The sequence below is a fragment of the Polypterus senegalus genome, chromosome 14 (assembly GCF_016835505.1).
Source record: "Polypterus senegalus isolate Bchr_013 chromosome 14, ASM1683550v1, whole genome shotgun sequence".
NCBI lineage: Eukaryota > Metazoa > Chordata > Cladistia > Polypteriformes > Polypteridae > Polypterus > Polypterus senegalus.
In genome coordinates, this window is record NC_053167.1 from 130,791,143 (window position 1) to 130,817,003 (window position 25,861).

The 25,861-nt window shown below is 39.8% G+C and overlaps 1 protein-coding gene and 1 non-coding gene across 3 annotated transcripts in view; one reads left to right on the forward strand and one right to left on the reverse strand.

The window, feature by feature from the left end:
- Positions 1–378: 378 nt before the first annotated feature.
- Positions 379–25,861, reverse strand: part of efcab7 (EF-hand calcium binding domain 7) — a 115,795-nt gene continuing 90,312 nt past the window's right edge. For both annotated transcript variants that reach the window (XM_039735469.1, XM_039735470.1), the window contains 3 exons: positions 20,188–20,397; positions 17,122–17,229; positions 379–983 (listed from right to left, as the gene is read on the reverse strand). In XM_039735469.1, the coding sequence (XP_039591403.1) occupies positions 909–983; positions 17,122–17,229; positions 20,188–20,397 (393 nt within the window). In that variant the 3' untranslated portion in view covers positions 379–908. The remainder of the gene's footprint in view (positions 984–17,121; positions 17,230–20,187; positions 20,398–25,861) is intronic.
- On the forward strand, positions 25,606–25,724 carry LOC120515293. Its single transcript, XR_005630628.1, has one exon. It is a non-coding gene; the product is annotated as a 5S ribosomal RNA (ribosomal RNA).

Genomic DNA, 25,861 nt, shown 5'->3' on the forward strand with positions numbered 1-25,861 from the left:
AAGATACGAGATGTGCAGCACCTGAAACTATGGATACTGGAAGCCTGCAGTGTTGCTATCAGTGTGCGAAGAGTGGGAGAAGAGGGTTGCATTGACAATCCAACACAATGGGCAGCACATTGAACACATTTTATAAGTGGTCAGAAACTTGTAAATAACTCATGAAAGAATAAAGTTACGTTAAAACCAAGCACACCATTGTTTTTCTTGTGAAATTCCCAAAAAGTTTGATGTGTCACATAACCCTCTTCCTATTGAAAAACAAAAGTTGGATCCAAAATGGCCGACTTCCAAATGGCCACCATGGTCACCACCCATCTTGAAAAGTTTCCCCCCTCACATATACTAATGTGCCACAAACAGGAAGTTAATATCACCAACCATTCCCATTTTATTAAGGTGTATCCATATAAATGGCCCACCCTGTACAGTGGTCCAGGAGCACTAAATCTGAACATCACTGGTTAGGACTCTTACACGCATTTCTTCTTCACCGAGGCAGGAGCTCATTACGTGCACCATTATTTAAGAAAACATTATACTATATTTATATTCCTAGAATGGGCTTTTACTATAATAAAGACATAATTTTACCATTGCTTAGAAAGTGAATAATAATACCAGGATGAAAATTAATGAACAATGAGGAGACATTTTTTCATTTACTTAGCTGTTTTAAACATTACTCTGATTAACTAACTACCTACCTTTAATGAGACTCTTCACCGAGTTACACACATTCTCTACAATGTCAATAGAAAAATATAATAAAGAATAGCAATATTTTCCATTAGTTAATGATGAGTGCCGTGTCGTAAGTTGTGTTTGTGTGTAATAAGTGAATAGAGAGTGATAACAATATAATCTGTAATTAATAACATCCAATCTGTAGTGTATTCTTATGTGATTTAGGCAACAAGGCTTTCAGTGCAGTTGTATATCCATTCTTGTCGTTCATTAACTGGCAGGACATGTTGGCAAACCTGAAAAACATAACAACACGGCATTTTCAAACAAGTTTTTGAAAAACATAATCAATTTTGAAATAGCCCTAGTTAATTCTGCTTATATAACTGAAATAGAAAAGTCTATAACAGTGCTTAGGCCTGTAAAATAACTGTCCAAACAATCCAGTATTCAATAGCATTACCACAGGGAGACTGGTTGGAGATCAGAAACAGAACAACATGGCAGTAGATTTTAAAATGTGTCAGTGTCATGACACAACATTGTTTGACCCAATGAAAAACACGCTCCTCTATTTAGATATCTCTGGCCAGGTAACAGAGCCCCCAGAAACCATCATGTCTAGATAAATGAAGGAAGCTGTTGACCACTTATTATAATCTGACAGGCAACTGTCCCAAAAAGCAACCATTCAGGAGGAGATTCAGCTTTTCCATCAGTTGTGCCAGCACCTCCCTCAGGAAACTGACCTCAAGAAGGAAAGTAAGGCAATGGTGTAATGCCTGTGCCATTACTCTTCTGGATGGCAGTGAAACCTGGGTTATCTTCCATTAAATATTCCATCAGTATTGCCTCCAGATGATTCTTCATAGCCTCTAGGCCAGGGTCCCCAACTCTGTTACTGGATGGCCCCAGTGGCTGCAGGTTTTCATTCTAAGCCTTTTCTTAATTGGTGCCCAGTTTTTGTTGCTAATTAACTCCTTTTCCTTTCATTTGAATTGACTTGTTTTTTTTCACTATTTGTTCCCGTGAATTTCTTAATTGTTCCTCTGAATTGCTTCACTTCTTTTCTTAATGGGCACCCAAACAGAAATGAAGTGTGACGTGAGTGAGCCAACAGAAGACCAACTAAGTCAGGACCTCAAACTCCAACCAATTTCACTCCAACCAGTTGCTTAATTAGGCGCTGACTCTTATTGTTAATTAAACTTGTTCTTTAATTCCATGGCTTGTTTAGTGCTCTCATTGTGCAATAACATAAATTTCCAAAATTGTTGATTTCTCTTTTCTCAGAGCACAGTTAAAATGTTTTGAGGACCTGAGCAGATCAACATTCCTGAGACCTTCATCTTTCTTTATTTTTAGATATTGTATGATGGTCACAGTTTACTGGTCATGTTTTGTATCTCATTATTGTATGGCTGCTAATTAAGGAAAAAGAAACAATTAAGGGGTCTGAGTCTTCAAGAGCAAGGCAAATACAATGAATTCAAAAGAAGTTAATTAGGAGCAGAAACAGGTCACTAATTAAGAAAAGGGTTAGAATGAAAACCTGCAGCCACTGGGGCCCTCCGGGATCGGAGATGGGGACCCCTGCTCTAGGCAGATGCTAGAACTGGTCCAGCAATCCTCAGTAAGGAAACAGTGACCAGCACCAGAACCATGATCCTCCTGAGCCCAACTGGTTGAACTGCCTACTGTCTCTTCAAAGAAGGCCTCTGATCCCAGCTGAGCCATGGCAGAGAAACCAGTTAAAGTTATTCAAAGACACTCTCATAATAAGCTGGATCAACATTATAAGCTGGGAGACCTGAGCCATGGAGCATCCCATGTGTTGCCGTATGATTCATCAAGCAGCACTTTACTTTAAGACTGAATGCCTCTCTGACAAAAGGTGGTGACAAAAAGAAATTGAGGAGAACTCAGAGTTATGAAAGTCACTTGAAGGCCAAATAAATAACCCTAACAGACACCATTCTTGGAACATAAGATGGTAGGTTTGTACATCTTTCTCAAAAATATGTAGAATTAGAAATATCCTCCTGCAGCTAATACATTTGTATCAAACATTCCCATATTATGTGCTGTAATTGACTATGAACTCCAAGGCTAAATGACGGATGATGTGTTGCTTATCAATCAGAAGGTATTTTCTATCCTTGTAGCTACAGTACTGTACATGTGCGTTGAAGAATCGTGTGCCACTACTGCCTCTGAGTGGTAATGTACAACTATCAGGCAGATGACTGTCACTAGTACCAATAAGACATTAGCTGTTATGATTATTATCAGTGTAGAAGGACAAATTACATATAATAGAGATGCCTATATTACAGTATGTTTTTATCCCTCCTTTATTCCAACAAGACTCTAAACTGAATGTTGTGGCACCTGGATGTGCTGTGTCACGACTTGAAATATGTTGCAATAATAATACCCTAATTTTTAATTCCTGTAAAAAAGACAATGAGTTTATTTTAAATTTTTAATTTTAACTTCAACTTTCAATACAGAACAACATACACTAACCTAAAGGATTATTAGGAACACCTGTTCAATTTCTCACTAATGCAATTATCTAATCAACCAATCACATGGCAGTTGCTTCAATGCACTTAGGGGTGTGGTCCTGGTCAAGACAATCTCCTGAACTCCAAACTGAATGTCAGAATGGCAAAGAAAGGTGATTTAAGCAATTTTGAGCGTGGCATGGTTGTTGGTGCCAGACGGGCCGGTCTGAGTATTTCACAATCTGCTCAGTTACTGGGATTTTCACGCACAACCATTTCTAGGGTTTACAAAGAATGGTGTGAAAAGGGAAAAACATCCAGTATGCGGCAGTCCTGTGGGCAAAAATGCCTTGTTGATGCCAGAGGTCAGAGGAGAATGAATGGGCTGACTGATTCAAGCTGATAGAAGAGCAACTTTGACTGAAATAACCACTCGTTACAACCGAGGTATGCAGCAAAGCATTTGTGAAGCCACAACACGCACAACCTTGAGGCGGATGGGCTACAACAGCAGAAGACCCCACCGGGTACCACTCATCTCCACTACAAATAGGAAAAAGAGGCTACAATTTGCACAAGCTCACCAAAATTGGACAGTTGAAGACTGGATAAATGTTGCCTGGTCTGATGAGTCTCGATTTCTGTTGAGACATTCAAATGGTAGAGTCAGAATTTGGCGTAAACAGAATGAGAACATGGATCCATCATGCCTTGTTACCACTGTGCAGGCTGGTGGTGGTGGTGGTGTAATGGTGTGGGGGATGTTTTCTTGGCACACTTTAGGCCCCTTAGTGCCAATTGGGCATCGTTTAAATGCCACGGGCTACCTGAGTATTCTTTCTGACCATGTCCATCCCTTCCTGACCACCATGTACCCATCCTCTGATGGCTACTTCCAGCAGGATAATGCACCATGTCACAAAGCTCGAATCATTTCAAATTGGTTTCTTGAACATGACAATGAGTTCACTGTACTAAAATGGCCCCACAGTCACCAGATCTCAACCCAATAGAGCATCTTTGGGATGTGGTGGAACGGGAGCTTCGTGCCCTGGATGTGCATCCCACAAATCTCCATCAACTGCAAGATGCTATCCTATCAATATGGGCCAACATTTCTAGAGAATGCTTTCAGCACCTTGTTGAATCAATGCCACGTAGAATTAAGGCAGTTCTGAAGGCGAAAGGGGGTCAAACACCGTATTAGTGTGGTGTGCCTAATAATCCTTTAGGTGAGTGTAGAGAGCTTTCACATTAGCCAAAACATAAAATTTGAATACTCCTATTAACAGCAGATAATCCACTGCCCATCAATCTGCACTCCATCACCCCTAATGACAAGTAAAAACATGTTTTCAGAAATGTTTTCAAATTTATTATACATCCATCCTCTTCCGCTTATCTGAGATTGGGTCGCGGGGGCAGCAGCTTGAGCATAGATACCCAGACTTCCCTCTCCCCGGCCACTTCTTCCAGCTCTTCCGAGAGAATCCCAAGGCGTTCCCAGATCAGCCGAGAGACATAGTCCCTCCAGCGTGTCCTGAGTCTTCCCTGGGGCCTCATCCCAGTCAGACATGCCCAGAACACCTTACCAGGGAGGCGTCCAGGAGGAATCCTGATCAGATGCCCGAGCCACCTCATCCGACTCCTCTCAATGCAGAGGAGCAGCGGCTCTACTCTGAGCCCCTCCTGGATGACTGAGCTCCTCACCTTATCTTTAAGGGAAAGCCCAGACACTCTGCGGTGGGAACTCATTTCAGCCGCTTGTATTCGCGATCTCGTTCTTTCGGTCACTACCTGCAGCTCATGACCATAGGTGAGGGTAGGAACGTAGATCGACCAGTAAATTGAGAGCTTTGCCTTAGGGCTCAGCTCCTTTTTCACCACGACAGACCGATGCCCACATCACTGCAGACGCCGCACCGATCCACCTGTCGATCTCACGCTCCATTCTTTCCTCACTCTTGAACAAGACCCCGAGATACTTGAACTCCTCCACTTGGGGCAGGATCTTGCTCCCAACCCTGAGCGGGCACTCCATCCTTTTCCAGCTAAGGAACGTGTTCTCGGATTTGGAGGTGCTGATTCCCATCCCAGCCGCTTCACACTCAGCTGTGAACCGATCCAGAGAGAGCTGAAGATCACAGCCTGATGAAGCAAACAGGACAAAATCAAAAAAACTGAAATCTCTCATTCATAAAAGTATTCAGACCCTTAAATCAGCCCCTTTGGCAGCAATTCCAGCTTTGAATGTTCTTGGCAAGCCGCTAACAGATTTGCATAGCTACATTTGGGCAGTTTATCCCATTCTTGCTCTGAAACTCCATTAGACTGGATGGGAAGCATCTATAAACTGCAGTCTTCAAGTCTCTCCAAAGCAGTTCTGTGGTACTTGTATCAAAGCCACTTTAGCATTGTCTTGGCTGTATGCTTCTGGCATTTCTCAAACTGAAAGGTAAACTGTTGCCCAAGTCTGAGGTGGCATGCACTCTGGAATATACTTTCTTCAAGGACATCTCTGTATTTTGTTTCATTTATCCTTCCCTTAATTCTGACCAGTCTCCCTGTCCCTGCCATTAAGAAGCACCCCATAGCATGATGCTGCCACCACCAGGCTTCACTGAAGGTGTTAAGCAGTACCTTGTCTTCAACAGACATAGCACTTAGCTTAGTGTTCTTCCCAGAGAATTCAATGTTTGTCTTATCAGACCAGAAAATCTTTTTCCTCATGCCCTTGATTTCCTTTAAATACCATTTGTCAGATTCCAAGTTGACTTAGGTTCTCCCATCTCAGCTGAGGACTTCTGAGGCTCTTCTAAAGTGAACATTATATTTTTGGTCACCGCCCTAAACCAAAGCCATTTCTGCTTGGTTACTTGGACTGGACAGGTGGTCAACTCTAGGAAGAGTCCAGGTAGTTCCAAACATCTTCAGTTTCACAACTGTTGAAGTCACTATGCCCCTGGGAACAGTCTATGTTTTATACTTTTATCCCCTTGCCCTGACCCGTGCTTTGCCACAATTTGATCACAAACGTCTATAGAGAGTTCCTTGGACTTCATGGCTTAATTCTCATCCTAACCTGCAGTTTGAATTGTGGTACCTTATTTACACCGGTATACACATACTAAACGATATCCAATCAGTTCAATTTGCCACAGGTGGACTCCAATCAAGTTCCAGTCACACCTCAAACACCTGAGCAAATCTGGAGTGACACAGCAAAGGGCTCGAATGCTTCTAGGAAGGAGAGATTTTAGTTTTTGATTTTTAATTAATTTTTCAAACCTTTCTGAAAACATAACTTCAGTTTGTCATTATGAGTTACAGAATGTAAATGTTGATGGGCAAAAATGGCAGATTTATTCATTTAAAATGAAATGAACAAAACAAAGTGTGCAGAAAGTCAAAGGGTCTGAATACTTTCTGAATTCCCTGTAATTACATATTCAGATATATATATTGTGGCGGACTGCCGAGATCCATGCCCTGCTGGGATACCCCTTTGACACTAGACGCCGGGGAGCAGCTACGTCCCCCGGAACACTTGGTGGCAGCCCCCCTAGGTTGCATCGGGGCCACAATTTTGGAACACCGGAGCTCATTCTTGTTGGGCTCCGTGGCCGCCAGGGGGAGCTGCATGACTTAACAAGCCCATCTGCGCAGGAGCGCAGCCACACCCGGAAGTGCAGCCAGAAGAAGGTCAACGAGCACCTGCAGCACTTCCGGGTGGGCTATAAAAGGAGCCGACAGTCACCACTCCGGGCACCAGAGTCGGGAGGAGGAGGACAAAGCTGCCTTGGAGGAGTGGAGGAGAAAGAAGAGAGTTTTGTGGTGTTTTTTTTCTTTTGTGTGGTTTTGGGGACTGTGTTGTAGCTGAGGGACACGGGGATGGCGTGATCGCCAGCAGAAGAAAAATAAATCATTTCGTTAATTTTATGTACCTCTGGTGTCAGTCTGTGTCAGGTCAGTGCCAAACGCAGCGTTTATTCCACAATATATATACATTATTTTGATTTTATTGATTTTATTAAAATCAAATAGCATTCCAAACAAATAACTCAAATTTTACAAAAGGTTCAAAACAAATCAACCCTCACCCCTGAGAAAGAGAGTTGGGCCAGCAGAGTAAAACTTAAAGATAGTAAAAATAAGTAAATAGATAAATTAATAAATTAATAAAGATAAATGGAGTAAAAGAGGGAAGAGAATCTGCTTCCTCAATTTAAATGCTTATTCTATAATGTTATTGATCAGATCCTGCCAGGTTTTGAAAAAGTTTTGTACAGATCCTCTAAGTGAGAATTTGATTTTTTCCAGTTTCAAATAGTATATGACATCAGTTACTCACTGACAGAATAGGCGAGTTAGGATTCTTCCAGTTGAGCAAGATAAGTCTACGTGCCAATAGTGAAGTAAAGGCCATTACAGTGTGTTTGCCCATCTCGACTTTAAGCCCCTCTGTGAGCCCACCACACACAGCTGTTAGTGGATTAGGAGGGATTGTGACACCAAGGTTGTCTGAAAAGCATTTAAAGATTTTGGTCCAGAATGATGTTAATGTGGTGCAGGCCCAAAACATGTGACCCAGTGAGGCTGGAGCTCGATTACAATGTTCACAGGTTGGCTCTTGCCCTGGAATCACTTTGGACAATTTTAAACGAGACAGATGCGCTCGATATATAATTTTGAGTTGAATAATTCTATGCTTTGCGCATATGGAGCTCGAGTGAATTCTGTGCATGGGTACTTTCCACTCCTTTTCTGAGATGTTCTCTGGGATCTTTGAAAGGGAGGGACTGTAAAATGGCTTTATATATTATGGAAATGCTGTCTGAGTCCTCAAGACTGATCAATATTTTTTCTGGCATAGAGGTAGGTAGGAGGTGAGGAAAATTGGGCAGGTTTTGTTTAACAAAGTTTTGAATTTGAAGGTAGTGAAAGAAATGTGTTGCTGGAAAGTAAAATTTGGAATGTAATTGTTCGTAGGATGTAAAGATATTGTCTATGTACAAATCTCTAAGTGATTTAAACTTGTATGTTTCCAAGACATTAAAAACTACATACGTTTGAGAGGTTGGATATTCAGATATATTTGAGCGTACTTTAACATTATCTATTTATCTATCTATCTATCTATCTACAGTGGAACCTCGGTTCACGAACGTCCCGGTTCACATACAACTCGGTTCACGACCAAAAAGCTCGCCAAACTTTTGCCTCACAACCACACACTCGGTATACGAACAAGCCAGTTTCCCTTCCCTCCTGAGCTGAGAGAGAGAGAGCGAACCATCCCCCCTACCACAGGCAGCCTGAGAGAGAAAGAGAGCGGCCATGCTTTTTCATTTAAGCAAAGCTGCTCCTTGTTCATTGTTTTCAATAAGACGTGCACTCTCTTTGTGCTCTACAGTATTTCGTGTGCTTTTGCAGTTAACTATGGCTTCTAAGCAAGTGAAGAGTGGTCAGGAGAAAGTTTTGAAGAAAATTGAAATCGAAGTAAAGAAAGAAATTACAAGAGGTGGAAAAACTGTTTACCAGTTTACTCATTTACCAATCAGAGAACCCTCGTGCTTTCAAGCAGCATAATGTAAACAAAGCCAGACTGCCAGTAATGTGGAGGGTCACAAGAACTTTCTTTTTGGAATGGCTGCATGAGACTTTCACTCCCACCAGCTAAACCGCTAAAAGCACCAAAAACCCAAGAAATCACCTGAAGGAAAACACTTCATGCCAGAACTCGTCTCATGAAAGGTTAGTTTTCTTGGTGGTTTTTGTATTACGGATTTTTCAAAAGTTTAATTTTTTAGTTCATAATGCGATTTGCTGCAATGTCATTTTTCTCTTTTTTCAAATGTTCGCTTTTTTCCTTGTGCTTAAAACTCATTAAAAAAATTGTTTACATGGAGGACTTCATCGTGTGATTTGTTGCAATGTTACTTTTTTGGTTGCTTGTGAGTTGGTTTTCAAATGCAGTTCGGATTTGTGCGATGTTTTCTGCTGTGCTTAAAACTCATTTTAAAAACATTGTTTACAGCGATCAGGCTTTAAGTTTAATAGCGTGATCTCCTGCAATGTTACTTTTTTGGTTGCTTGTGAGTTGGTTTTTAAATGCTCTATCTATCTATCTATCTATCTATCTATCTATCTATCTGTCTATCTGTCTGTCTATCTTACACTGGTACCATATGTATTTTTATATATCAGAATCAGAATCATTTTATTGCTAGCATGTGAGACATACCAGAATTGGTTTTGGCTATGGGATACAAGGCATAACCAACTCAAGACAACACTATTTCAACCCACCATTAACATGACACTGTGAAAACCACTATACAGTAATCCCTCGCTATATCGCGCTTTGACTTTCGCGGTTTCGCTCTATCGCGGATTTTAAATGAAAGCATAACTAAATATATAACTCAGATTTTTCGCTGCTTCGCGGGTTCTGCGGACAATGTGTCTTTTACTTCCTGTACATGCTTCCTCAGTTGGTTTGCCCAGTTGATTTCATACAAGGGACGCTATTGGCCGATGACTGAGAAGCTAACCAATCAGAGCACGCAGTTAAGTTCCTGCCTGCTGAATGCAGTGTTAACCAGGAAGTCTCATCTTGCTCATTCAGCATCAACGTGTTTCGCTGTGTAAAGATTTGTGCTCTTTTGTGTTTATCTTTGTGCGTAGTCAAGCTCTTCATTATGGCTCCAAAACGATCTGCTACTGCTTCAGGGGCCGTGCCCAAGCTCAAACGGAAGATGTTAATGATTGCCGAAAAGGTAAACGTTTTGGATTTGTTGAAGGCTACGATTCTTTTTATTTAAAAAGTAGGAAAGGAATATAAGATCTACGGCCGCAGTGTCCTTTTAACCAGGGTGCAAAACGAGTTGTAAGTGGATGTAATAAGGCAGTAGTCTGGATGGAATCTGCTTTAGGGATTTGGATTGAAGAAGAACAACGGCAGTGCTACACAGTCGCCTGAAGTGACTCCTTTAAGGGCTGTAACGCTCTCCTTTGTTGTGCAGTAAAATTAAACTCATTGTTATCAGACAAGTCATCGTGTCATTGTTGATGAGTAACTATAATTAATTTTCTACTTACAGTACTTAGTACATGTACGTACGTTTAGTGTCACTGTACACACACATTTACTGTATACTATTTTTCTTGTATTGTACATATTTATTGCTGGTGGCCTGTCTATCGTAATGGCTGTAACATATGATATCGGAGACACTCAATATCTTTAAAATAATATTTAGGTTTTACTGTATATAAAGTGTGTTTACATACATAATTTCAATGAATCTTACCTAATATCTAAGAGAATACAAAGGGATTATGCTGTATAACTCTGCGGGGAATATTTATAAACAGTGTGGGAGAGTTTATAAGGGCTTAAAATATATAAAAATAACCATAGAAACATATGGTTTCTACTTCGTGGATTTTCACCTATCGCGGGGGGTTCTGGAACGCAACCCCCGCGATCGAGGAGAGATTACTGTATATATATATATATATATATAGTGAATTTCCCCTTGGGATTAATAAAGTATCTATCTATCTATCTATACAAATACAACAATTTCTTGAACAAAACATTTACAGACTTCTATAGTTAACTCAAATAAATCGAAAAACTATACAAAATAATATAGATATTAATATAATGAATAACGAATAGTTAAACATCACAGTTTCCAGTTATATGTTGTGAAAACAGTTAAGAGTAACCATATCTATGTTTGTTTATGATCTGAATTATTTAAGGAAAGAACAGACGAGGCCCTGATGGGAAATTTAGCAAGAACATTTGCCCAGGGATCTTTAATGACCACAGAGAGTCAGGACCTTGGTTTTACATCTCATCTGAAGGATGGCGTCACTGCACTGGGTTATTGAGCTCCACGTTCAGACCACAGGGTAGGTGCTCTCCCTGGCTTCACCAAAATCTCTTCCAGCATCAACCCAAGATTTTCCTAGATGGTCTCCCATCCAAGTACTGACCAGGACCAAACATGGAGAATGACCTGTTCTGAAGCGCAGGTGGTATGGCTGCTGGTGTAGAGCATTGCAAAAGTCACAAATGAAAGCTGATAGCTTCAAACCAATGTGACACTTGAAAACACAGCCCTTCTCTATATGATCAAAGAGAAAGAGGAATGGGGTCCAGATTAGACTGATTCTTTTAACCTTTAGTATACATAAGAAACCCAGACAAAAATCGTTCTTAATTGTTCAGATATGTTGAATGCAGTCACTGATAAATTCTTCTTCCTTTTTTAGTAGACTTAAAAAAACCTAGCTGGTGGACGGTCATGTTGCAGGATCTGATCTGACACATCACTGCATAGTTAAGTGTTGTATGTACAAAGGAATAACAGATAAATATATCTCAGATTCTTTTCTTTCTCTGTAGTAGTAGGGTGTTGTACCGTGTTAGCCATTATAGGTGCAATGAGAAGTCAAGTAAAATTACACCTTTTATGGGCTAACTAAAAGGATTACAATATGCAAGCTTTCGAGGCAGCTCAGGCCCCTTCTTCAAGCAAGATGTAATCTTTTTTCTCTGTTACAGTGTTGTGATGTGAGATTTAGCATATAACTTGATAAATATTTTGTATGTCTTTATTTGTAATTTAGACAAAGCAATGTAATATTAGTGAGAAGCATTTATGTTTACAACTCAAGGAATGGGTCTCTTTGAATTTTATGACAGAGTTGGGGGAGGATGTGCCTTAAACCAGTTTGGCGAGTGTTTCTCTGCTAAAGTCTTTCAACCCCCGCAAGAAAGTCAGGTCACGTTAACATATGGTTTGGGGGCAAGTGTTAAGATGTTCTATTTCCCCCATTGGTCTGAAGTATGGCTGTTTGGAATTGGCTTGGATCAGAGGCTTTTAAGTACCATGATGTCCTATTGGCTCTAGGGGTTGGACACAACATCTATAAATTTACTTGTTTAACCTCACAATCTCTCTCTTGCTAACCTGTGATGATGAAGTATCTCTCTTACTGATCTGATGAAGATGACCATCACACCATGAACTGAAAGGACAACACAATGGAGAGCACAGCTCGGCTTCAGCCATATTGAACAGACATGTGGCTCAAAGCTGAGCACAAATGATGCCTTAACTGGAGACATTTTAAGTAACAAACAAGTCTGTGTGCCGCCTGAAGTACACATCACCATTTAATCAGGTTGTATGGTTGCCAGTATTCAAATGTACTTTGCATATCGTTATTATTTATGAATATTACCAATAATATATTATTTTAAATTGTAATGTAACTCCTACTTGTCTTTTTACTACATCTAATTGCCTGAGGTTATAGATATAGAAGGGAAGGTGGGGAGAAGTTATATACAATAATGCCTTATAAACAGTCTGTGAGATTAGGCATTCTGACAAAGGCTACTTATTAAGAATACAAAAGGGGAAAGTAGAGCAAAATATAATACTCTACCAAGACAAAACATACAGTTACGGGAAAAATGAAATACCAGTGGCCTTAATAGTTCTTTCAGCCAGCTAAGATAACTGTGTATGAAGCTGCTTGTCAGCTGCGGTAGCCAAAGTAAGCATTGTTAACATTGAAAAACACATTAAAATGATTCTTTTAAAGCTGTGATAAGAACAAACAGAAAATTGGACAGAAGACAGTTATTTTAATGAGAAAGAAATTTTGAATGATGCTCAATAGTTCTAGCATAAAGCAGCAATAAGTTTGTGTTGTCCGGATCATGAGAGAACTGGAATGAGATCAGGACATGAGAAAACTTTTATGGTGCTTAAGAAGTCTTTAAAAATTTGATGTTAGCACTACTTTAGATCAGAGAGTGGTGTAGAGAAATCTGTTCCAAAAATGTACATTAAAGGTGTGTACTTAAGAAGTAGAAGGCTGCTAGTTTTGTTAGTGATGACGATGCTGGCTGGCAAAGTTCCTTTCTAGAATGAGAGGCATTTGGGAAATAGCATTTAAATAATAAAGTATCTATCTATCTATCTATCTATCTATCTATCTATCTATCTATCTATCTATCTATCTATCTATCTATCTATCTATCTATCTATCTATCTATCTATCTATCTATCTATCTATCTATCTATCTATCTATCTATATGGTGTGGTGAAGAGAACAGTCCTACACATTTATGTTTACCTGGTTGAAAACATAATGGCATTAAGAATTGGAAGTTTAACAATGCCCAAGGAAAAAAATGTGAATTAAATTGTCTCATATTTGTCAAAACATTGAAAAAATCTGTAAAACTCACAAGTCATATGTGAGTCACTAGTTGTAAAGAATCATAATAAATAAGCATTACTTTTTTATTTATAGTCACCCTCTAAAGTTGAGCAACATATAGATATACAGGCACGATGTGCTGGGATGTCAAGCAGAATACTGAAAGTCATTGGTGTGTTGCCATGGAAAAAGTTTAGAAAGCGCTGCTCTAAGCATTCTTAGTTGCACATTGGTATTCATGTTACATGCCCGACTCCAAATACCAAAGGGTAAAGGGTAACTCCTGCCACTCTCTCCTTGAATGAACTTCGATAAAAAGCCACATGACGTTGAAAAGCATCATAAGAAAATGTCCAGCTTCCTTGACCAGGTGCCGAGTGTAATTAAGCCCTCTCTGAAATACACGTTACTACTACACCACTGCTTACATGAAGATTTAAGGTGTGAATTTCAAATCTGAAATGGTTAGGCATCCTCCTTGTTTAAAAAAATATGAACATTTTCAATTAGTGAAAATATTTGTTGATGACTGTTTTATAATATCTGTCAAGAAGCTATATTAGTGTAAAATCCTGTATAATAATGTATAAGGTTGGGAATTTCCAGGGACACCAACAACAACAACATTTATTTATATAGATAGATAGATAGATAGATAGATAGATAGATAGATAGATAGATAGATAGATAGATAGATAGATACTTTATTAATCCCAAGGGGAAATTCACATAATCCAGCAGCAGTATACTGATACAAAGAAACAATATTAAATTAAATAGTAATAAAAATGAAAAGAATTAAAATAAAATTAATGTTCGCATTTACTCCCGGGTGGAATTGAAGAGTCGCATAGTGTGGGGGAGGAACGATCTCCTCAGTCTGTCAGTGGAACAGGACAGTGACAAAAGTCTGTCACTGAAGCTACTCCTCTGCCTGGAGATGATCCTGTTAAATGGTGTATCTCAAAGTGCTTTACAAGATGAAAAAAGAAAAATGATAAAAATAAAATTAGGCAATACTAATTAATAAAGAACAAAGAAAGGTCCAATGGCCAGGGGGGAGAGAAAAAACAAACAAACAAAAAAAAAAAAACTCCAAAGGGTTGGAGAAAAAAACAAAATCTGCAGGGGTTTCGAGGCCACAACTGGGTATTGTACCTAACATAAATGATCTAAATCAGACCTCATGGTTTTCAGGCTTCACGTGGAAGAATTAGAATTACAATATTATCACAATACTTAGGTCAACAAATAGCGTTCATTGTGACAGCGCCAGTGCTGTATGAAGGGGTCGACAGGTACAGCAAGTTCAGCTGCAATCTCAGCCCATTTTTTCTTTTATTTGTTTGTTGCAGTATGTAAAACTGGAGACATCGGACAGATGAGCTTCTCTTCTGTTTATAAATTCCAAAGCACCTGTGTTCCTTATTCATCATTGCTGCATTATATGCATTGTACTTCCAGATAAGTATTCACTGCTTGTCATCTTTCATACACATTGAGCCCATGATTATGACTAAAGACAAAATCAGACCTGCTTAAACTTGTCGAGGTCATTGTCAGGGTTAGTCATGGACTAGTTGGGAGTTACTGGATCTGACTGACACATTATCATGACATAAACCAGAACATACATTGAGATCTCAAGATGCAAAGGATTAATAAAATAACAGTGGGAGGTCGAGCTTTTAGTTACAGGAACCCTAAATGGTCTGCCTGCTACAATAAGAAATGCCCCTTCGGTCTCAGCTTTCAAATCCTGGCTGAAGACTCACGACTTCAGTTTAGCACACCCTGACTAGAGCTGCTGATTAACTGCAAAGACTGCATCTCTGTTGTCAGTCATTAGCACTACAACATAAGTAGTATGATAGTTAGAATTTGTTACTAACCCTCACCTATTCTGTTTCTCTTCTCAGTACTCAAATGTAACACTTGGTTCCACTGCCCACCTGCCTAAGGTAAAGTCATCTCTGATGGAGGATCGCAGGAATCATTGGGTAGAGGGGACCTTTCATCGGATTGGCTGGCCCAGCGCTGACTCAGCTGTGGAATAGCCAATAGAGGGAGGCAGCTTGATGGCCGAGGTCTTCAGGACTCTGAACAAATCCAAATCATATTCTGTGATATCATCTACTGTTGGATTCTGCTCTGTACTTGTAATATTTATATTGCACTATAATATTGTATTGAGGATTACTTGTGTTCTGTTTTGTGTACTGTTTTGTATTTACCCACTTTTTTTGGCACCCACTGCACGACCAACCTACCAGGAAAGGGGTCTCTCTTTGAACTGCCTTTCCCAAGGTTTCTTCCATTTTTTTTTTTTCCTACAAGGGTTTTTTTTGGGAATTTTTTCCTTGTCTTCTTAGAGAGTCAAGGCTGGGGGGCTGTCAAAAGGCAGGGCCTGTTAAAAGTCCATTGCGGCACTTCTTGTGTGATTTTGGGCTATATAAAAATAAATTGTACTGCATTGTACTTGCTGAGATTAAGTAAATGAAGGCTATGACTGAAAATTGCTAAAAAAAGTCACATAAAGTACCATGTCTTTAACAGGTTATTGTCATTTTTAAACAAATATGTAAGTCTGAACATATCTGCCACCAACAGCAACACTTAGTGCCCAGTGCAAAAATTCCACTCAGCATATGATCAGTCTTAATGCCGGTGATTATGCCGATTCCTGCAAATGTAAACTCAAAAACAGTGCAATCAACCCATGTGGAAAAAAAAGAAACTGGCCTTCAAGGACCAAGATCAAATACTTTGCTGTAGTGTACTAAACTAGATCTCAAGTGCTGCAATTTCATAAAGATTTCATTGTAACTGTAGCTGTCATGGTGAACATGATATCAAAACTGAAATATTTAATACAGTATTTATTTCCATTTACTTTTAAGTGACAGTAGGCTCAACCTTTGAAATACACTCAGCCCTCCATATGTCTTATACTGAGATGACTAATTAACTTGACTTGAAGTTTCTAAAATCTGAAATGAAATTCAAAAATTGACTGGAACTGACCAGTGTTGCACAGAACCACACTACAGTTGCTTTTTCATTCTTGTTAAGACTGTGAGAAACAAACAAACAAAGTACAATATATTTGATTTGAATAAAGATAGTTTGGTATTACTCATGAACTCTACATAAGTTCAATGCATGTGGTGCAGATTACAGAAAAGGAAAATAACCATAGCAAATTATATTTTCCTGATTGTACTCGCTTCTACATATGGCCAAATGGAAAGTGTTCTGAGAAATGTCAAAGTGGGGCAACAAAACTAAAATATCTCTATACCAGTGCTAAATGGAGCATGAAAGCCTGACATTTATTGAGGGAAGTATTATTTAGAAGTAACAAAGGCTCTCTTCAAATGAAAATCTAACTACTAAATTAATGACGATTTGTCTGCCAAGTGCAGGGTCTGCATCGTGTGCTGTGGTTGAAAATAATTACAGAACAACGAATTTCAGCCAAGCAATTACAGTTGTCCACAATGAAGTTCACATCCTATCGGAATATGTCAGAAAGGTTCATGACAAATCAGTCTTACTACCTTATAATGGCTGCTTTACCTTTCACATAAAACTTACCAAGTCTGAGTCTTGCATTAGAGAATGAATTGTTTTAGGCGTACAGACTAACTGTTCAAACTGCAAACTTACCATGTTGCTCCTTGGTGGCACTTCTACTGCAAATATGCTGATCCCTCTGCTGCTTAGACAGTTCTTGCTTTGCTCACTGTTAACCTGTATAGTTACCTTCTGATTAGCCTGTAAAACAAAAGCAAGATCAGAAAATGAAGTTAAGGTAAGTGAATATACATGTGTCATGTAAAAACCAAGGCCTAATGCCACGTTACAGACATAAGACAAGGATATCAGAAAAACAGTTGCTGCTGCTCAGCAGTCTGCGAAAGACTGTAAGATCATTTTCACACAATTTGAAATCCATAATTCTACTGTTAGAAGAAATATTTACACACAATCAACATTCAAGACAACTGCCAGTTTTATAGAAAATTCACTCAAATATCAGACCATATATTACTCAGAGAAATGGCACAGAAAACAAAAGCTTGCGAGGGAGGTCTTGAATGAACCGTCTTATGGCCCAGAACTCACACCAAACGACTTGTACTTCTTTGGTGGTATAAAAAAATCCGGTAAACCATTGTAATGGATGGCCAGCCATTTATCCCGGCCAATAACCCCAAGCCGCCAGGTGGAGCCCTCCTTGCAGCGTGGAGGTCCCCAGAAGACCAGCAGGGCATCATGGACATTGGAGTTTTTATGCAAAGCCCTGCTGGATGCCGTGGGGGCCACAGGAGGGAGCTGCAGGGAGGACCGAGGGCTTCTTCGTGCCCTGTGACCCGGAGGTTCGTCACAGGAAGAGCGACGGACTTCCGGGTTGAAGAAAGGGACTATTTACCCTGACCCGGAAGGGAAAAGGACTTGTGGACTATTGGGCAGAAACACTTCCGGGTCAGGAGGTATAAAAGGACTGTGGGAACTCCCAGACAACGAGCTGAGCTGGGTGGAAGGGTGGCAATGTGTCTGGGAGCTGGAGGATTGGTTATTTGTGTATTATTGTGAGTTTAATGAGAATTGTGGTGGAGAGTGTGCTTTGTGCACTGTGGCAAGAAAATAAAGTCAACATTTGGACTTTTACCTGGTGTCTGGAGTCGTGGACAGGGGTTCAAGGGAGCGAGAGCGCCCCCTATCGTTCACACCATTTAAAATTTATGGTGATCTTGGTTGCTGCACCATGATAAAAGTTTCATGTTAGTGAGAATGGGTGCTTTAATGTCAAGATAGAACAAAATGGTTTATGAGGAAAATGTGAATAGATAGATAGATAGATAGATACTTTATTAATCCCAAGGGGAAATCCGCATACTCCAGCAGCAGCATACTGATAAAAAACAATATTAAATTAAAGATTGATAACAATGCAGGTAAAACAGACAATAACTTTGTATAATGTTAACGTTTACCCCCCCCGGGTGGAATTGAAGAGTCGCATAGTGTGGGGTCTCCTCAGTCTGTCGCTGAAGCTGCTCCTCTGTCTGGAGATGATCCTGTTCAGTGGATGCAGTGGATTCTCCATGATTGACAGGAGTCTGCTCAGCGCCCGTCGCTCTGCCACAGATGTCAAACTGTCCAGCTCTGTGCCTACAATAGAGCCTGCATTCCTCACCAGTTTGTCCAGACGTGAGGCGTCCTTCTTCTTTATGCTGCCTCCCCAGCACACCACCACGTAGAAGATGGCACTCGCCACAATCGTCTGATAGAACTTATGCAGCATCTTATTGCAGATGTTGAAGGACGCCAGTCTTCTAAGGAAGTATAGTCAGCTCTGTCCTCTCTTGCACAGAGCATCAGTATTGGCAGTCCAGTCCAATTTATCATCCAGTTGCACTCCCAGATATTTATAGGTCTGTACCCTCTGCACAGTCACCTCTGATGATCACGGGGTCCATGAGGAGCCTGGGCCTCCTAAAATCCACCACCAGCTCCTTGGTCTTGCTGGTGTTCAGGTGTAAGTGGTTTGAGTCGCACCATTTAACAAAGCCCTTGATTAGTTTCCTATACTTCTCCTCCTGCCCACTCCTGATGCAGCCCACAATAGCAGTGTTGTCAGTGAACCTTTGCACATGGCAGGACTCCGAGTTGCATTGGAAGTCTGATGTATGTTGGCTGAACAGGACCGGAGAAAGTACAGTCCCCTTCAGCGCTCCTGTGTTGCTGACCACAATGTCAGACCTGCAGTTCCTGAGACGCACATACTGAGGTCTGTCTGTAAGATAGTCCACGATCCATGCCACCAGATGTGAATCTACTCCCATCTCTATCAGCTTGTCCCTAAGGAGCAGAGGTTGGATGGTGTTGAAGGCGCTAGAGAAGTCCAGAAACATGATTCTTACAGCACCACTGCCTCTGTCCAAGTGGGAGAGGGATCGGTGTAGCATATAGATGATGGCATCCTCCGCTCCCACCTTCTCCTGGTATGCGAACTGCAGAGGGTCGAGGGTGTGGTGGGCCTGTGGCCTCAGGTGGTGAAGCAGCAGCCACTCCATGGTCTTCATCACATGTGACGTCAGAGCAACAGGCCGGACGTCATTCAGCTCACTAGGACGTGATACCTTTGGGACTGGGGTGATGCAAGATGTTTTCCAAAGCCTCAGGACTCTCCCCTGTTCCAGGCTCAGGTTGAAGATGCGCTGTAGAGGACTCCCAGCTCCAGTGCACAGGCCATCAGCAGCAATAGCAGAATATTACATGCTATTGAATATACATATCAATGTACAAGGTCCTATTAACTTCGTATTTAATTTTCAAGAGTGAACAGCATAGTGGACTTATAAGATGAGGTTACTAATTTGATCAAGCAGGTCTAGATGAAGTATGGATGTATACATAGATGATACTGTGGTGCCGCTTCTAAGAATTATTATACTCAATGAGCAAAGTGGATGTTTAAAAATAACTCAATTATTATTTAGAGGCTGGAATAGGATAATGTGACATGTTTATCATTTAAAATCATTTAATTTTTGCTATAATTCATGTATTAGTGGTTCTGTTCCGACTCTGTATAACAAGAATAAAACATCTCTAGTGACTATTTTCACTACTACCTGCTGCTGCTCCTAACTACAGTTTGTAAAAGACTCACTCTAATAAGGTTTCTACTTTGATAACTTTGTTTGGATCTTGGAGAATCTTTACCTTGTTTGCAATGACTGATGTGATTCTGAAGTCATTTTTATAGGTGTAGATAGTCACACTTTCGCTGCCCTTCATAACCTTAGCTTCTCCTTTGGCCATCACTGATTTGCAGATCGCCGTATCAAGGACCTTACTGCTTTGCTTCAGGTTAACAGCTTTGAGTCTGAGCTTACACTCTTCTGAATGGGCATCAAGGATAAAAGGACAAGCCTGCAAAAAGAAACATTAAGAACATGTAAGTTCTGTTTGGAAATTTAATATGAGGCTTCACTGAAAAGTTCTGAGACTAGCTTTGTTTGAGCTGTAAGGTCAAGACCTTGCGACTGTAGACCAATTTCTGTTTAGTTCTTAACATGTCACACTCAATAGTTTAAGCCCTATTATGTGGGGTTACTTCATTAAGAAACATGAGCAGAAAAAAGAAATGTATATAAACTGTTTCTAGAAGCAAAGTTCAATACAGTTCTTTAATCGTTATGATCTGGTGGTAGCGGCAAACAGATTTTACCCCTGCTCAGGACTACTTGTAGTGCATGGGTAAATTACAACTGCAGCTAAATGCTGCTTGTTATTTGTATAATTCACAATTTTAATTCACATTGTGCCCTTTTATAATCACAATACTATGCAGATGCCATTTAAACATTAGAAGATATTAGAAATATAATATCTTTAGCAAAAACAGTTGACAATCAGCAGCTCTAAGTTCAAACGTAGTTTAATCAAAAAAAATAAACAGATGCCAAATCAAAGTACTTCAACGTTTCATGTTCTACATGTCACTGTCTGTCTGAGAATGAGATATCTGAAATAGAGAGATGTCATACTACAGGTCCTTTATTAACTTTCAGTCACAGACTTTATTTGTATGATCTTAGCTAGTTGTGTGATGTTCAGCCGTGTAGCCTGACATTCCAAGTGATCGGTCTAACCTGTTTGTGACGCAACCCAGCTGAATCCAACCAGTCATGGGGCCGGGGTTATGTGTGCGAGAGCTGCAAATATACAGAGTAGGCACGACCTCACAAACAGAACAGAAACTTGTCTGTCTGATGCTGTGGGTTCTATGCACCATGACAGAATGGAAAAAAGGAAACAAAGGTCTGAGATCGTGGCTGAACTCTCTGCACTTGCAAAACCTTTGCACAGGAATCACCTTCGCCAGGCAGCACGTTATTGGCTGTCAGAAAAAGGAGCAAGTTCACTGTTGTGATGTGAGATTTTGCATACACGTTGATAAATATTTTGTATGTCTTATTTTTAATTTAGGCAAAGCAATGCAATGTTAGTGTTACATTAGTGAGAAGCATTCATGTTTACAACACACCAGGACTAAGTCAGGAAAGTGAATTTTACGACAAGATTTGGGGGAAGTGCCTGAAATCAGTTTAGTAAATGTTTCCCTGCTCTTTCTCAGTCAACCCCTGCAGGAAAGCCAGGCTGCCTAACTGCCAACATATGGTTTGGATGGCAGGTGTGAAGATGTTGTAGTTCCCATTGGTCTGAAGTATGGCTGTTTGGAACTGGCTTGTATCAGAAGCCTTTAAGTACCACGACGTCCAATTGGCTCTAGGAGTTGGACAGAACATCTATAAATTTGCTTGCTTAACTTCACACTCTCTCTTACCAAACTGATGCATGAACTGAAAAGAACAACACAATAAAGAGCAGAGCTCGGCAGCCATATTGAGACAGGCATGCAGCCTGTTCTGAAGAAAGCTGACCACAAAATGATGCCTAAACTAGAGACATTTTAACTAATTAACAAGTCTGTGTGCCGCCTGAACTACACATCACCATTTATCAGGTTGTATGGTTGCCAATATTCAAATGTACTTTGCATATTGTTATTATTTATGAATATTACCAATAATACATTGTTTAACTCCTGCTTGTCTTTTACTACACCTAATTGTCTGAGGTTATAGATGTAGAAGAGAAGGTGGGGAGAAGTTATATACTGTAATACCTTATAAACAGTGGTAAGTCTGTGAAATTTGAGGCATTCTGACAAAGGCTACATATTAATAATACAAAAGGGGAAAGTAGAGCAATATATTACTCTGCCAAGACAAAACATTCACGATGCATTGGAAATGTGAAACTGTGTTGTTAAGTAGTCACACAGTCATCTAGTGTGACATCCGCTGCACTTTCTACTTGTGTAATCTGACAATCTCTGGTGACATGATCAGTCACTGCATTCATAAAGTTTGACATCCCCTCCAGCTAGAAGTCATGTAATGTGACATTTACTTTAAGGGGAGACTTGGCCTCCTCTGCTAGTTGTGGAACTTTTCTGTATGTGGTTATGCCTTTTTTAGCATCCAAGTTACTATCAAACCATTGTGTTTGACTTCTTGAATGGCTTCTATAATGGATATAAGCTTTAGGCACTAAAAGATGAAATGTTTTCTTTTTACCACCTCTGTCTCAACACCTGAAAACTTTCTTTATGACTTTTGGACATGTTTTTGACCTCAAATCATTATTAATTACTCCTTATATGGCAGTTAGGTAGGTGTTGATAGGCATGGCCATTTTTTGATTGATTCGGTTTCATCCACCTACACCGGTGGCTACAAAAAAATCTGGGATCATTGCATTCATGAATCTGGTGTGGGCTTTTAGTAGGAACCACCAGTTAGACGTAAATACACTCAAAAACCTAAAAACATTTAATGTCACCCACAACACTGATATTCAGGTGATAAAAGCATCTGAAAGATAGAAAGGAGGATAATCTTCATTAAATGAAGATGTGAAAAAGCCACCATCTGTTGCCTTATACAGGATGTCAAGAATTCATTGCTGCAAGTCTTGGAGGAGTTTTTGTGGTGTTGTACATAATGTACAGGGTGTGAAGGAGAAGCACCAGGAATCTTCAGATGTGGCATGACGGGTATATTCTCAAAAACTTTCAATCACCCCTTGTATTATGTCAACAAACAGGCTTTGCTGTTGCCATACAAAACTATGCGATTATTTTATACAGAACATACCTGCAATGTCGATAATTGCTCTTTGGTAGCATCATGATGTATTTATTTGATGAAAAATATCATAGTATACATAATAATTCTTGAAATTAACTTGAGTTAGTGGCTGCTAAAGATACTGAGTTAAAATGAGCCAGCTAACTGTTCATGAAATGTCTCTCAAGTGACTATTAGTAGTCATACAGCTTTCACTATTACTAACATATCACCTGGAAAATTGTAATGTTGATAGATAGATAGATAGATAGATAGATAGATAGATAGATAGATAGATAGATAGATAGATAGATAGATAGATAGATAGATAGATAGATAGATAGATAGATAGATAGACACTATATGCTGTGATAGATAGATAGATAGATAGATAGATAGATAGATAGATAGATAGATAGATAGACACTATATGCTGTGATAGATAGATAGATAGATAGATAGATAGATAGATAGATACTATATGCTGTGATAGATAGATAGATAGATAGATAGATAGATAGATAGATAGATAGATAGATAGATAGATAGATAGATAGATACTATATGCTGTGATAGATAGATAGATAGATAGATAGATAGATAGATACTATATGCTGTGATAGATAGATAGATAGATAGATAAATAGATAGACACTATATGCTGTGATAGATAGATAGATAGATAGATAAATAGATAGACACTATATGCTGTGATAGATAAATAGATAGATAGATAGATAGATAGATAGATAGATAGATAGATAGATAGATAGACACTATATGCTGTGATAGATAGATAGATAGATAGCTAGATATGAAAGGCACTATATGATAGATAGATAGATAGATAGATAGATAGATAGATAGATAGATAGATAGATAGATAGATAGATAGATAGAAATGAAAGGCACTATATAATAGATCATCTAGGCAAATTTGGCTTTTTCTTACAGAAGTTCATTAAATAAACAAACATGTGAGGCTGTCTCAGTTATCACATAAGAAAGAGTTCCAAGAATATTTGGTTAATTATAGAAACATCTAAATGTAAATACATTTTTGGCACTGTCTTGTTTTCCTTGTGTGTTCAGTGGAAAAATATGAAAACTCAGTTTTAATGTAGCTGTTTTTATAGAACTATTTTTACACACTATAATATATATAGTATACTAGCCGTCCCCTGCGGCTGCGCCCGCATAGCAGTGAAAGAGGACAAACTTTAAAAACCAATAAACAAACAGGTATCGCTAGCTAAGCGGAGGCAAGGAACACTCCAAAACGCAGAGGTTAGACCGTGACTGAGGAGGGCTCTGCCTGCCTCCCCCCTCCCTTCGGCACGCAGCCTCTGTCTCGGATTAGCGCGAATATATCGCTCCTACAAGCAAACTATGATTCTTAGCGCAATGAGAGAAGTTGCAAAATCAACGAGAATGTTCAAACAAATTATAGAAAAGAAACCAATTTAAATCTGTAAAGTAGTTCCCTTGTTCACTAGTTTAGTGGATGTAAGGTTCACTCCGCGGGTGGCGCATGAGTGAGGAGGGCCCTGCCCCCCTCCCCTCGGCCTGCTGTATCTATCACGGATTTGCACAAATAGAATCGGAAACTGCAAGCAAACTATGATACTTAGTGCAAGGAGAGAAGTTGTAAAATGAACAGAAATGTTCAAGCAAATTATAGAAAAAAAACTCAATCTAAATCCATTAAGTAGTTCTATCGTGAAAAGAGGACAGATGTACAGACAGACAGACAGACGTTGGATTTTATATATACAGAGATAGTTACATGTCAACTTCCTAATCAGCTGACAGATGGCACTTCACTAAACATTCCGAGCGTCACCTGGATGATAAAATACATACAAGACCGCAAGATTGTTACAGTCTGCTTTATATATACCGAATTGGCCGGCTGTTTCGCATTTTGGCCGCGAGGTGTGGCCAAAGTCCGAAGTACTAGAAATGACCAGCGTATATGCTACTTTGGCCTGCCATTTCGCAAAGTGGCAAGAACTCCCTGGCTAAAATCCGATGCGCTCATTTAAGCCTGTCCGCTCAAGGTGCGAAGATGCTTAAAAACTTTCAGATGCAGATTCAGAAGTGAGTTTTCTATTCTGCACGAGAAACTGTTCAAGGCGGGTCTTGTTCAGAAAGCGGATGCCACTTGAGACGGCCTTCCCCTCACCCAAACACTAACCTTAAGGTCAATAAAATAGGTCCCTGATGTTAAGTCACTATTTTAGGGATAAAATGATAACAAAAATATAAAACCTGTACTTATATACCTAATCTTAATTATTGTGAAACAAACCCAGCCACAGGGGATGCACAAACCAGTGTGTTTATTCGTGCCGGTGCAAAGCCTGGATAAATGGGGAGGGAAACGTCAGGAAGGGTATCCAAATTAAAAATTTCGGCATATCAATATGTGGACAACAATACAGTTTACGGCCATACCACCCTGAATATGCCCAATCTCGTCTGATCTTGGAAGCTAAGCAGGGTCGGGCTTGGTTAGTACTTGGATGGGAGACCACCTGGGAATACAGAGTGCTGTAAGCTTGAGTTTAAATACTTGGGATCAACAGTACAGAGTAACGGGGATTGTGGAAGAGAAGTGAAAAAGAGAGTGCAGGCAGGGTGGAGTGGGTGGAGAAGAGTGTCAGGAGTAATTTGTGACAGACGGGTATCAGCAAGAG